Source organism: Canis aureus, chromosome 24 (assembly GCF_053574225.1).
Source record: "Canis aureus isolate CA01 chromosome 24, VMU_Caureus_v.1.0, whole genome shotgun sequence".
Classification (NCBI taxonomy): Eukaryota; Metazoa; Chordata; class Mammalia; order Carnivora; family Canidae; genus Canis; species Canis aureus.
The window spans coordinates 36,029,345-36,043,818 of record NC_135634.1 but is presented as its reverse complement, the minus strand read 5'-3'; the positions used below and the strand labels follow the sequence as shown (position 1 = coordinate 36,043,818).

General features: G+C 38.5%; 1 protein-coding gene across 5 annotated transcripts in view; it reads left to right on the top strand.

Moving 5' to 3' along the window:
- Nucleotides 1–14,474, top strand: part of PIWIL2 (piwi like RNA-mediated gene silencing 2) — a 76,405-nt gene that overhangs the window by 850 nt on the left and 61,081 nt on the right. For all 5 annotated transcript variants that reach the window (XM_077868902.1, XM_077868899.1, XM_077868900.1 and 2 more), the window contains exons 2-10: nt 482–718; nt 2,941–3,028; nt 3,167–3,305; nt 3,799–4,014; nt 4,597–4,707; nt 8,048–8,165; nt 8,670–8,794; nt 9,610–9,690; nt 9,988–10,101. In XM_077868902.1, coding sequence (XP_077725028.1) covers nt 530–718; nt 2,941–3,028; nt 3,167–3,305; nt 3,799–4,014; nt 4,597–4,707; nt 8,048–8,165; nt 8,670–8,794; nt 9,610–9,690; nt 9,988–10,101 — 1,181 coding nt within the window. In that variant the 5' untranslated portion in view covers nt 482–529. The remainder of the gene's footprint in view (nt 1–481; nt 719–2,940; nt 3,029–3,166; nt 3,306–3,798; nt 4,015–4,596; nt 4,708–8,047; nt 8,166–8,669; nt 8,795–9,609; nt 9,691–9,987; nt 10,102–14,474) is intronic.

Below are 14,474 nucleotides of genomic sequence, written 5' to 3'. Positions count from 1 at the left end.
TAGGGAGGCATAGCCTACCATTTTTGTGTGAAAGAGGATAGTCTAGTTCAACATTTAAATTTTATTTATTAAAAAAAAGAACAAATAAATTTTATTTATATCAAATATATTATAAGTAATATCTAATAATTATTTAAATTTTAATTAAATAATATTTAATAGTTAATCACTTATTTAAGATTTGAAATAATTAAATAACATTCATTTAATAAATATTCATATTTATAATATTTGTAATAGTACACGTTATAATATATATTTATATATATTTATTTAAATCATTAAGTAAATATTGCTTGCTGTTGGAAAGTGTTTAGGATGTTCTAGGCTAAATAGAGCTTTTGAAGTGAATACGATGTAGGAAGCTGGTTGTATTACTGGTCTGACATAAGGGAACTATATTTTTAATGCTTTGTGGGTCTGTCTGGAAGGAAAAGGAAAACAATTGGGGATCTTTTTAATCTTTATGAAATACTGGCAGGTAATTCATCAGAACAGGATCGACACCCGTATCCTCTGCGGCCTTTCAATGGATCCTGTCCGACCACCCTTCAGGGGCTCTTCTGTGCACCCATCTCAGTGTGTACGGATGCCAGGCCCTTGGCCACAAGCTCCTAAACCTTTGGACTCAGCTCTGGGCAGGGCAGGACCTGCAGGCAGAGGCCATGTGTTTGGAAAGCCAGGGGAACCAAGCAAACAGAGTGGGCCAGCACAAAGGGTAAGATCATGTCTGGATGCACAGTAGCAACATATAGCTTATCATCAGAGGAAATAAAATATTTCAAATAACTATGAAGCCCCATATGGGAAAAAGAAAGGTTTGGGTTTTTTTGGTTGGTTGGATTTTGTTTTTGTTTTTCTTGGTAATTGCATTTTGGACATATATTTCAAATACTGGAGTTGTGAGTTTAGAAAAAGTACCTCATAAAAAATGCTAGATAGGCTTGGGTATCCTCAGTCTTCTAGTTTCCATAGATATAAATATACATGTATACATAAATGACAGGTTTGAAGATACAGCTTTGTGTTCTAAGTGTTTAGATTTTCACACTGGGTTTGGCTCTATGGTATTAGCAGCTTGTTAAGTTTCCTTTTAGAGGGCTCTTTGCTCAAATCTTAAAAATATTTTCAGCTGTTGCTTCTAATGTGTGTACATTTGCATGTATGTACATTGTTAATCTCATAATTATATAGTAGTTTTAAGAATGGTAATTGTCTATAATTAAGAAATCTCAAAGAATAAAAGTTAGCAAATAGAGGAAGAACCTGATAATGCAGTTATGACCATTTGAAGTGGAGTAGACAGGGGATCCCTGGGTGGCGCAGCAGTTTAGCGCCTGCCTTTGGCCCAGGGCGCGGTCCTGGAGACCCGGGATCGAATTCCACGTCGGGCTCCCGGTGCATGGAGCCTGCTTCTCCCTCTGCCTGTGTCTCTGCCTCTCTCTTTCTCTCTCTCTCTCTCTCTCTCTCTCTCTCTGTGACTATCATAAAAAAAAAAAAAAAACTTTTGAAGTGGAGTAGACAGTGTCAAATGTAATGTTGTGTAGGCAGAAAGAAAAAGGACATTATGTTATGCTTGGATGGCTTGCATAAGTCTGTATGTGACAGCTCTAACTGGCATAACACCAGTAAACTTTCAAGACTTCCACAGGAAGACAGTTGCAAGTTTTGTTGGAGGTTGTTTTTAAAAACCCAAATGTCAGATACTTTTAAATGGTCCAATTTTCTGAAAATTTATTAACTAGTATATGTGTTCCCTCTTACCTTCTGTATATAGGAAACAAATAAGAAAAGTTATACTTTGTTACTCTGTACACCAAGCAGGGACTATACCTGTATGTATGCTTAAAAACCTAATATGACATAGTTATAAGTCTTAAAAGTATTTATTAAAACTACTTTTTTTTTAAAGATTTTATTCACAAGATAGAGGGGCAGAGACACAGGCAGAGGGAGGAGAAGCAGACTCCATGCAGGGAGCCTGATTCAGGACTCGATCCCGGGACTCTAGGATAACACCCTGAGCCAAAGGCAGACGCTCAACCACTGAACCACCCAGGCGTCCCTATTAAAGCTACTTAAAGGGGAATCTGGGTGGCTCAGTTTGTTAGGCATCCGACTCTTGATTTCAGCTCAGGTCATCTCAGGGTTGTGAGATAGAGCCCCATATTGGGCTCTGTGCTGGGTGTGGAGTCTGAGGTTCTCTCTATCCCTCTCCCTCTGGGCACCCCCGTAATCTAATTAAATAATTTTTATGAGGTATTTTTATCCTTTATTCTTATAATGTGTATAGAATTCAAAGATGATTTTAGTTACCAATACTTTATGAAAACCGTCAGTGGAGAATCCTTGGGTGGCTCAACGGTTTAGAGCCTGCCTTTGGCCCAGGGCATGATCCTGGAATCCCGGGATTGAGTCCCACGTCAGACTCTCTGCGTAGAGCCTGCTTCTCCCGCTGCCTGTGTCTCTGCCTCTCTCTGTGTGTGTATCTCTTGTGAATAAATAAATAAATAAAATCTTTAAAAAAAAAAGAAAACCTTCAGTGTTTCTGGGTGTCTTGTTATAAACATCTTTATTATGTCTTCTTAAACACTTCACTAGGGACACCTGGGTGGCTCAGTTGTTGAGCGTCTGCCTTCAGCCCAGGGCGTGATCCTGGGATCCCGGGATCGAGTCCCACGTCAGGCTCCCTGCATGGAGCCTGCTTCTCTCTCTGCCTGTGTTTCTGTCTCTGTGTCTCTCGTGAAAAAAAAAATAAAATCTTTAAAAAAACAAAAAACAATGTTTTTTTAAAAAAAAACATTTCACTATATGTGTTACAGAATGTGTGTCACTTCCAGTCATTGAAATAACACTTATTTCATTTTAGAAATATATTCTATATCTTAGAATAACTGTCAAAATATATTTTCAGATAACTCTACCCTTTGACTTTCATAGGAATCTGTAGGTTTCGTGTCTATGTTCCGAGGACTGGGCCTTGAAACTGTGTCCCGGGCCCCTCTGAAACGGGAAATGCCTCCATCAGGTATGTGGAAAACTAATTCAAAGTATAGTATGTATGATTGCTTTGTTCTTAAATTTATAGTTTATCTTCAGAAAAATAAGTGTACTATACAACATTTTCAACTCACAGTTATAGTTGGGTTTTGGCCCTTCCATTCAGGTAGAGGCATTTTAGGTCGAGGCTTGTCTGCCAGTATGGTACGCAAGGACAAAGAAGAACCCCATTCCACTTTTGCGGATCCTTCTGTGTTGGCAGCTGGGGATAGCAAGATGGCAGAGGCCTGTGTTGGTTGGAATAGGTGGGTAAAGTTGCCTTCTAGGGTAAGTGTCAAATTCAGATGAAATGTCTTTATAAAACCAAAGAGAAACTCTGAAAAGGATCATATTATAAACAATGCATGGTTTTATACTAAAGAGTGGGTATTTTCCCCAGAATAATCAGCAGCCACTGATCCAGTCAGTCCTTGGAAATGGGAAAAAAGTAGTTCTCCACTGGGCAGTTTACAACTCTCATTTGCCCTGATAAGTTAACCTGATTGTGGTGGTTCACAACCTGGCTGACTCACTCTTCCACCTCAATTCTGCGAGGAAATTGGCCCTGAAAATCAGTATTAGTAACAATTAGCAAATGAGTCATGTAGGCATATTTGGATCTGGAAAAAATCCCAAGGTTTGGGTCCCTTTTGCTGACTCCTTCAGGAAAAGAATGTAGACTTGGAGAAATCATTTAGATGGGGTATAGATAGAAGCATGGTTGAGAAAGGCCCGATTTGCTTCTTTTCAACATTTCAGAATGCTTGGAAGAGGGAATTCGAATACATCTTTATTATCTTTGGGAAGAGCAGCTGGTGGTTTAGGCAGAGGAGTACACAAGGCTCCTGGTGCTATCAGCCTGACTTGTCGAGATCCTTCCCAGCTATCATCACCACCACCTCTGCCGCCATCCTCACCACACTCTCTGGATCACTCTCTACTTGGGGCTGTGGAACATAAGGAACATAAGGAAAAGTAAGTCTCTACTTGGTAATGATGTGGGAGGAGACCTCATAAAATCATAAGCACTGTTTCTGTTGCATCTAAACTCCTTTGTGGGTGGTGGGTACTGCAGGCTTGTTTGTTTTGTTGTTTGGTTTTTGCCAGGGGGGAAAATGACAAGGGGGTGGGACAATGCCTGATGAAGTGAAATGGGGTTGATGGGTTAAATAATACGTACCAGGGAATGAACTCAAATGATTTTTCATTTCCTTCTCAATTCAGACATAGCCAGTTTTTTGACTCATCGAAGATTAGGAAATAGTCTAGGAAAGATATTGCAGCAGTTCATCTTTCTTATTGGAACTAATTTTTGTGTTTTAGTTAGCTGGCCTCAATTATTCCGTTGATATTAACCAGGGCAAAAAGGGTGATCTTGCTTCTCTAATTAGAGATTGCTAAGATTTTAGCTTCTAGCCTTCAAAGCTTGCTTTCGTGTAACTTGTGTAAGCTAAGTGTAAAATATTACTTCCCCCAGTGTTTTTTTCTTTCTTATTATTTTGTGGCATGAGTTGCTTGCATTTGTTTTTGTTATATGTGCCTACTTTTATTTTCCAGAGAGGTTTTTGTGAAGCAGGGCTCAAAAGGAACACCTCAATCTTTAGGATTGAACCTTATCAAAATACAGTGTCATAATGAAGCAGTTTATCAATATCATGTGACCTTCAGGTATTCACAACTTTTTTTTCTCTGTATTTACTTCTTAGAGAACAGTAATGAAATCGTTTCCCTGGAATAACTGAATATTTTTCTGTGTGATTCCTAATGAACATCCCCCCACGATAATGTGCAAACTCAGATCCTTGTGATAATTTTAAGGTTAACATTATTTGCAGGGGCAGCCCAGGTGGCTCAGTGGTTTAGTGCCGCCTTCAGCCCAGGGCCTGATCCTGGAGACCCAGGATCGAGTCCCATGTCAGGCTCCCTGCATGGAACCTGCTTCTTCCTCTGCCTGTGACTCTGCCCCCCTCTCTCTCTCTCTCTCTCTCTCTCATGAATAAATAAATAAAATTAAAAACAAACAAACATTACTTGTTAACGTTAACATTATTTCACTACTTCAGATTTTAACTTATTAGGTGCCATTTTAAGCACTTGCAAGGTGGATTTACTGTGAAATTGATGAAGCTTAAAGTTCGGGCCTTTTACATGCACAGACCCCTTCCATAATCTTTTTTTTTTTTTTTTTTAAGATTTTTTTATTTATTCAGGAGAGACAGAGAGACAGAGACAAAGCAGAGGGAGAAGCAGGCTCCATGCAGAGAGCATGATGTGGGATTCGATCCCTGGGTTCTGGGATCACACCCTGAGCCAAAGGCAGATGCTCAACCGCTGAGCCACCCAGGTGTCCCGCTTCCATAGTCTTTTAACTTACTTTGTAATTTTGCATTTCTCTTCTTAAAGAGAGACTCTTCCCCACCGCTGGTATAAGACCCACATCCCACAAAACCTGGATCCCTCTTGCCTAAGTCTCATACTATGAATAATTTTATATCAATAACTTCAGGGTTTCTCATACTTCTTAAAAATTAAGAATTCATGTTTGTGTTCTTTTCAAATCTCAGGAAGGGAGTGCTGGGTGGCACAGATGGTGAAGTGTCCAATTCTTGATCTCAGCTCAGGTCTTGATCTCAGCTCAGGTCTTGATCTCAGGGTTGTGAGTTCAAGCCCTGTGTTGGGCTCTACACTGGGTGTAGAGCCTGCTTAAAATCTCAGGAGAGTCATTAGCTAGAGGTTATTAGCTGGAATTGCGAAAACGAATATGTGTTTTGGAGTGTCTTTGAAGAGAAAATAGGAGGATGGAAGGCTGAATTTTTGGAACACAGCTGCTAATTGGTATAAGAGAAATAAATGGAGTGAAAGAAAGGAACAGTTAAGGGGGAAATACCCTGAAGACAGGTTATAAAGACCAAAGGAAGGGCTCCTTTGAACGAGGAGGTAGTTGACTTCAGCCACAGGAAAAAAAGTTACTGAATTTACTTTGAAGAGCACTCTTGATTTTCTAGTAGCTTTATTGGAGTTATGGAGAAAAAACTAGACTAAAGGAACCAAGGTGAGCACAGGCCATGGGAAATAGCTAGTGAATTGGCTACTTATTTATAACTAGATTTTTAAAAAGGTTTTATTTATTTATTCATAGAGACACAGAGAGAGAGGCAGAGACACAGGCAGAGGGAGAAGCAGGCACCATGCAGAGAGCCTGATGTGGGACATGATCCAGGGTCTCCAGGATCACGCCCTGAGCTGCAGGGGTCCCTAAACCGCTGCACCACTGGGATTGCCCTTGGCTACTTATTTAAAAAGTGGGGGGGCCGCCTGGGTGGTTCAGCAGTTTAGCGCTGCCTTCAGCTCAGAGTGTGATCCTGGAGACCTGGGATTGAGTTCCCATGTCAGGCTCCCTGCATGGAGCCTGCTTCTCCCTCTGCCTGTGTCTCTGCCTCTCTTTCTCTGTGTCTCTCATGAATAAAGAAATAAAATTTAAAGAAAAGACTTATTAGAAATTATGAAACAATAAAAATAAAAAGTGGGTAAGAGGATGAGAAATGAAATGATAATTAAATAGAGTAGTAGGATTGCTTTAAAACTGAGCACATGTGGCAGGTGAAGAGAAGCTAAAAAAGAGGGTGAAATTATACCCTAAGAAGGGAGGGTAGTGGGAATGGGCCTGCTCTGGAACTGGAAGAGAAATGGATGAGCATAATGAGAGGGAAGAACTCTTTCTCTGGAAATGGATTGACAAATGTTAATGAAGCAGAAAGGAATGTGAGTCCTCAGAAGTCTCTGCATTGACTGGACAGTGGAGAAGACATGGAGTCTATAAATTTCAAGATGGTAGATACGGACCTTTGAAGCCACAGTATAAAGAGCTAGCCAGGCCATTGAGAGGGTACTGAGATTTATTACAGTGAACTGGTCATCTTGTGGCTTCCTTTATTAAGTGAAGAAAGTCCAGAAAAACAATTTTAAATACTATGTTTAGGGCATAGTGTCATTCATGTAGGTAAATTTTTTGGAGAAGCATTTTGTTTTTTGTTTTTGAATTTTTATTCATGAGAGACACAGAGAAAGAGGCAGAAACAGAGGCAGAGGTTGAGAAGCAGGCTCCCCGTGAGGAGCCCAAAGCAAGACTCAATCCCAGAACCCCAGGATCATGACCTGAGCAAAAGGCAAATAGATGCTCAACCACTCAGCTACTCAGGTGCCCCTGCAGAAGCATTTTGAAATGTGATATTAATATATGAATGTTTAGTTTTGGGACAGCTATATTGGATTACCACTTGATTTTTTCATCTTTTGTCATGTGCTTGAACATACCGTATATTAACCTTAGATTTGTTTAAGCTTTCCAGTTGTACACCAACATTGTATATTATTGATATGAAACGGGACAGTCATTGTACTAAGTAGCTACTGGAGCTTTTCAAAGGTGTAATATTTGAGACAGTGAGTCAATAAAAAGTAGAAATTGCATTGCCACAGGTGAAAAGTTGGAGTAAAATCCTTTTTTAAAAAAATTATTTTTAATGTGTGTATTTTTGCAGACTCTAGAGCAATGATTGACAAACTACGGCTGTCCTGGAGGGCAGATCTGGCCCACTGCCTGTTTTATAATAAAGTTTTACTGGAACATAACCAGGTTCATTGGTTTACATATTGTCCATGCTGCTTTAGTGTGTGTTGGCCAAGTTGAGTAGTTGTAGCAGAGACTATATGGTCTGTAAAGCCTAAAAAAATTGCTATCCTTTACTGAAAAGATGTTCTGACCCTCTTGTCTAAAATCTGGACATGTTAAAGCAATTGTCTTTGGGTGGTGAAATTACGAGTTTTTTTTTCTATGGGCAGGTATTCTTGGGTTGAAATTCCTCTTATAGTCAGGTATATTTGAATTTTTAATATGACCACTAGATGGAGCAGTAGTTACAAGTGACTCTAACAAACCTATTACACAGGGATAGTAAAGACTGCCATTTGAACAAATTGAAGTAAAATCCTCTTTATTGTTTTCTAGCCCCAATGTGGAGTGCAAAAGCATGAGGTTTGGCATGTTGAAGGACCATCAAGCTGTCACCGGAAACGTTACTGCTTTTGATGGATCCATTCTCTATCTGCCTATTAAACTTCAACAAGTGAGACCAAATAGGAAATATATTTTGGAATGAAACCTAAGAGTGTTTTGGTGTTTTGAGTGGTAGGAAATCATAGACCTCCTGATGTTTGAGTTGTATTTTCCTATTCTTAGAGGAAAGACAGGCTTTTCAATAACAAATGTCAAAATAAGAAACTTTTTCTTTTTTTTTTTTTTTTTTTTTTTTTAAGAAACTTTTTCATTTGAATTCTTCAAGAAGTTGCTTCTCAGAGAGGAAGAGTGGTTGGAAGCCTTTGACCTCAGTGACAGAGAATGGTTTTAGGTTTCAGCATGCAAAGAGATCTGTTGCTAGTCAGTCCTCTTACCAAATCCTTTCTTAAATCCTAGTTGTCATGCTATGATTTTGCCTAGTGTGGGCAGCAAAGTCAGGGGAAAGTAGAAAATATATTTAAGATATTTTAGTGTTTTCTAGAACACAGTTGGATTAGATGAGGGCTTGACAGTTTTGTCTTTTTTTTTTTACTTGAATATATTTATTTGTTAGGTTCTTGAGCTAAAAAGTCAAAGGAAAACTGATGGCGCAGATATCAACATTAAGATTCAATTGACAAAGACCCTGGAGCCCTGTTCTGACTTGTGCATTCCTTTCTACAATGTTGTTTTCCGTCGGTGAGAAAACAGCTTATTTAATCTCAGTCTTAAATATGTAACCATGTTCTTCAAGAAGCTTGGATGGTATTATACAACACATATATAAAGATGAGTTTGGAAACATTTAATAAATAAATGGATGGTATTGAGGCTAACTTACTAAAAAATTATGTCAGGTGATTCTCCAGATTTAGGTATAATGAAGGGTGGCTGGATGGGTTCCTTTGAATCATTCAGGAACTTTAAAAGCAGAGGTTATATTGCATAATTTAATGGTGTTACTGATGGGGCTACTCAAAGTGGCAGCCTGCAAAAATTTTGCTGGAAGAATTTTTTTTCCAGGTCCCTTGATTTTTTTGGATTCAGATAGCTCATATTCTTTTAACTTTCTATAAGACTCAAATTTTCATAAAATTTACTCCTATATCACCTCTTTTTAAACGAAATACAGAACCTAATTTCTGCCTAGTAAGCTGAACTGCCAGGAACAAACATATAACTTCCTATTCCAGACTGATCTTTACAAACAGGAATCGACTTTTTTCAGTTCTTTTTAGTTAATGGTGAAAAATAATGTAAATTGAACCTGGGAAATAAGTTTTTGGTTACCTTTGTAAATAAGGCCAGTTGTTGTCAGTTGTATATACCTCAAGATAAATGCTTTGATTATTTATTTATTTGCAATGGTGTTCTCAGCATAAAAGCTATGTTGTGCAAAAGACACCAAAGATTTTGGGACGTTAGGCTTCAAAAGGAAGATATAGCTAAGAGTAATAGAGCTTGAATTTTTTTTTATTTTTCTTTAGAAGACCCATTTTTGCTCTTTATTTCAGGGTAATGAAACTTTTAGATATGAAGCTTGTGGGGAGAAACTTTTATGACCCTACAAGTGCTATGGTACTGCAGCAACACAGGTCAGTGGTGGTCTCTTCCTTTCAAATGTTCTGGAAAGAAATTTTTCATTGTGATTACCATATGTAGTACAGAAATCTCAACAGTATTTTATGATTGTGAATACAATTTATCAGTTAAACTTGTTCCATAGTTATTGTTTTAGTAGGTTCACAATGATGTTGATTTATTTTGTTTCATGGTGCTTTCTCACTGTTACTATGCAGGGGGGCCGTATTTGCTCTATTGTTTCAAATAGGGGCATGGAAGTATCTGTGGTCCTTTTAGAACCCTAAGGTAAAGCTCACCTGTCTCTTCAGGTTGCAGATCTGGCCAGGCTACGCAGCTAGCATCCGAAGGACAGATGGAGGTCTTTTTCTCCTAGCTGATGTCTCCCATAAGGTCATTCGGAATGATTCGGTTCTAGATGTCATGTGAGTGAATTGTGGGATCTATTTTTAACAAGCTAGCAATTTTCTGAAAAGTTCAGTGATAGCTGAATACAGATTGACCATTGTTCTGTTTAGGTTTTAAATTGTAGAACAGATTAAGAATACTGAATGTATATAAGTCTTGCTGGGATAGCATATGAATAGAGACCTACTGTACTTTGAGGAGGAATTGGGGTTTGTTTGTTTTTTTATTCGACAGAGATTTTATTTCTTTATTTGACAGCACATGCAGGGGGAACAACAGAGGGAGAGGGAGAAGCAGGCTCCCCACTAAGCAGGAAGCGTGATGCCATGCGGGCTGTATCCCAGGATCCTGGGATCATAACCTGAGCCAAAGGCAGATGCTTAACTGACTGACCCACCCAGGCACCCCAGGAATTGTTTCTTTTTTTTTCAAAAAAAGATTTATTTTATTTATTTAGAGTATGTGTGTGTGCACATGCATGTGTGCACTTATGAGCAGGAGGGGCAGAGGAAGAGGGAGAGAAAAATCCTCAAGGAGGCTCCACCCTATGTGAGGAGCCCAATTCAGGGCTCAATCTCATGTCCCTGAGATCACCATCTGAGCAGAAACCAAGAGCCACCCAAATGCCTCTATAGTAACACATTTAAACAAAAACTCAGGGTGTGTGTGTATTAAACCAAGTTTTTTTTAGAGAGTTAATACAATTCCTCCTCAGGGCTCCTGGGTGGCGCAATTGGTTAAGCATCTGACTCTTGATTTGGCTCAGGTTGTGATCTCAGGGTCATGGACTGGAGTCCCTTGTCGGGTTTTGTGCTCAGGGCAGAGTCTGAGGATTTCTTTCTCTACCTCTACCTCTCCCACTGCCCCTCCTCCACTTCAAGTACTTGCACACATGCTCTCTTTCTCTGTCAATGGAATAAATAAATCTAAAAAGAAGTGAATGTGTTACTGTAGTAAATTATTTACTGTAGTAAATATAGATGTGATTAATTTGTAATGGCTTCATGAAATCCCACTTTATTTTATTTATTTATTTTTTGAAATCCCATTTTATAGATAAATCTGTGTCCATCACTGATTCTTTTTTAAAGGCTATGTGCTTAGAAGTGGAATTACTTAATAAAAAGGGTGAACATTTTAAAGACTTCAAAAAATATTTGCTATAATATACTTATATATTGACAAATTATCTTCCAGAACACTCAGTTCATTTTTCTACCAGCTGCATACAACTGCTAGGTGTTATCAGGCTTATAAATCTTTGCTTACCTGATAAATTGATTCTTTCAACATGCATTTATTGAGCTTCCATTGTATACCAGAGTCTTGGGACATATGAGTTAACGTAACAAAGATCCCTCTTCTCAAGAGTTTGTACTATAGTTGGGTACATAAGCAATAAATAATAAACATGATAAGTGAATCGTATAGCATACTACAAATGTTGAGAACTTTGGAAGGAAGAAAAAGTAGAACATAGACTAGGAGAGATCAGGAGTACCAGAGGTGGGGTAGGGGAAGGTGGAGAGCTGTACTTTTAAATAGAGTGGTCAAGTTAATTCAAGCCCAACACTCTCAGATGAGTGAGTTAGCCAGGTGAATATATGGGTGAAGGGACTTGTTGGCAGAGGGACTGCCTGGGTAAAAGCCTTTAAAAGATAGAAATATACCTGGCTCATTCAAGGAGTATTAGGGAAGCCAGGGTGGCTAGAGCAGAGCGAGCAGAGCAAGGCAAGAGCAAGTGGAAGTATGGAGAAGATGGAGGAGATAATAGTATAGAGCTTTGTAAGGCTATTATAAGGAGATTTTAGCTTTTAAAGTGAAGTGTAGGACTTAGAGCTGAGGAGGGAGATGACGTGGCTTGAGTTGTAAAAGGATCCCTCCTGTTGCCCTGTGGAGGAGGAACTTGGCAAGATGGGAATAGAAATGGGGAGACCAACCAGGAATCCAGTGGAGGCATGAAGATGGCAGCAGTGGAGGTGAAGAGAAGTGGTTGGCTCCTGGATATATTTTGAAAGTAGTGCTTAATAAGTTTCCTGGCTGAATGTGGGGTATGAGATAAAGAGAGGTTGAAGATGGCACACTTTTTTGGGTGATTTTGTAATTATTTATTCTATCTTTCCTAGACTATCTCTCCTTGATGGTGGGGCCATGTCTCTTTTTCTCACAGTACATCCAGCTCTAGTTGATTCCTAGCATGTAGTAAGTGTTAAGAATATTTGTTAAATAAGAGTAGATGTCTTCAAGTGCACTGATTCTTTATAGTCTCTGCTTTGCTTTTCTTCTTAGATCTAACTTATGTTTTATTTTTTCCAGTGTTTTAAACCTTCTGGATTTTATTTTGATGTGATATTAGGATCATATTGATTGCCTTGGAACTATCACACAACTTAGTGAAAACCTTTTGTTTTTTTATTTAAATCCCTCTCTTTATCGTATGTTAAAATACTTGAATTTATTTCTGAATATTTCATTTTGATCTAGTGGTTAAAATCAATGTGACACTGTTTCAGATACTGTAAATGTATTAGCTTTTAATATTTGTCAAGGAATTCTGTTTTCACAATTTTTTTAAAAAGATTTCATTTATTTATTCATGAGAGAGGCAGAGACACAGGCAGAGGGAGAAGCAGGCTCCATGCAGGGAGCCCAATGTGGGACTTGATCCTGGGACTCCAGGATCAGGCCCTGGACCGAAGGTGGTGCTAAACAGCTGAGCCACCCAGGCTGCCCCATGTTTTCAGAATTTTTGTAGCAAATTTCACCAATTTACTCTTGCATGTGGTCCTTTGAATAATTTAATGAGAATAAGAAAAAAAATTGGCATTTTGATTAGCATTGACTGAGGAGAACATTCAGTGATTCTTCTATTCACAAATATGGCATATTTTTCCATTCATTGAAATTGTTTTATTAAAGTTTTACTTTATTAAAGGTTATAGTTGTATTTTAACTACACAAAAGCTATTTATAGATGAGTTATGTAGTATTTGTTATTTTGTTTTTTGCACAATAGCTTATGTTGTATATAAAATTATCTTTATTTCCTAAGTACATAATTTTATGTGTACTTACCACTAATTCACTTTTTATAGATTTCAGAGTATAGTTTTGCACTTATCCTAAGTATTTTATTCTTTTTGATGCCTTGTAAACGGATTTCTTTAAAAGTTTCATTTTTTTTTGTTACAAGTGTATAGAAAAACACTGTTTTTTTAATATCATTCATGTATAGCACAACCCCTGTGAACTCATTTATTAGTTATAACATTTTATTCATAGATTCTTTGGGATTTTCAATATAGGAGATCATGTCATCTGCAAATAAAGATAAGTAATTTTATTTCTTCCTTTCCAATCTGGATCTCTATTTATTTTTCTTGCTGAATTACTCTGCTAGGACCTCTAATACAATGTTGAATAGAAATGGTGTGGAAAAAGAAAAAAGCCCTGACCCCGCCCCTCCTCAATGTAAGTAGCCTTGGATATATTCCCTTTGATAATAAAGACAATTCAACTAGCCAAAAAAAAAAAAAAAGTGGACATCCTTTTCCTTTTCCTGATCTTATGGACAACATATCCATCTGTCTTTCATCAAGTATGTTAGGTGTGAATTTTTTGTTGTAGATGCCCTTTTTCATATTGAGGAAGTTACATTTTATTCCTGGTTTATTGAGTGTTCTTAGCATGAAAGGCAGTTGGGTTTTTTTGTTTGTTTGTTTTGTTTTTTAAATTTTATTTATTCATTCGTGAGAGACACAGGGAGAGAGAGGGGGGCAGAGAGAGAAGCAGGCTCCATGCAGGGAGCCCGATGTGGGACTCGATCCCGGGACTCCAGGATCACACCCTGGGCTGAAGGCAGGTGCTAAACCGCTGAGCCACCCAGGGATCCCCGGCAGTTGGGTTTTGATCATTTAAAAAAAGCCCCAAACATTCTGCTTTTAAAATGGATTTTTCAGTATTAAACCTTGCATTCCTGGGATAAATCCCACTTGTTCATGGTGTATAATTTTTTCTATATGTTGCTGGTTTTGGTTTGCTTGTATTTTGTTGAGGATTTTTATCTATATTCCTAAGCAATATCTGTAGTTTTCTTGTGATACTTTTGCCTGGTGTTAATATCTGGGATATACAGGCCTTATAGAAAGAGTTCGGAAGTATTCCCTTCACCTTCTGTTTTTTTTTTTTTTTTTTTTAAGTTTTTTTATTTATTTATGATAATCACAGAGAGAGAGAGAGAGAGAGAGAGAGAGAGAGGCAGAGACACAGGCAGAGGGAGAAGCAGGCTCCATGCACCGGGAGCCCGACGTGGGATTCGATCCCCGGTCTCCAGGATCGCACCCTGGGCCAAAGGCAGGCGCCAAACCGCTGCGCCACCCAGGGATCCCCC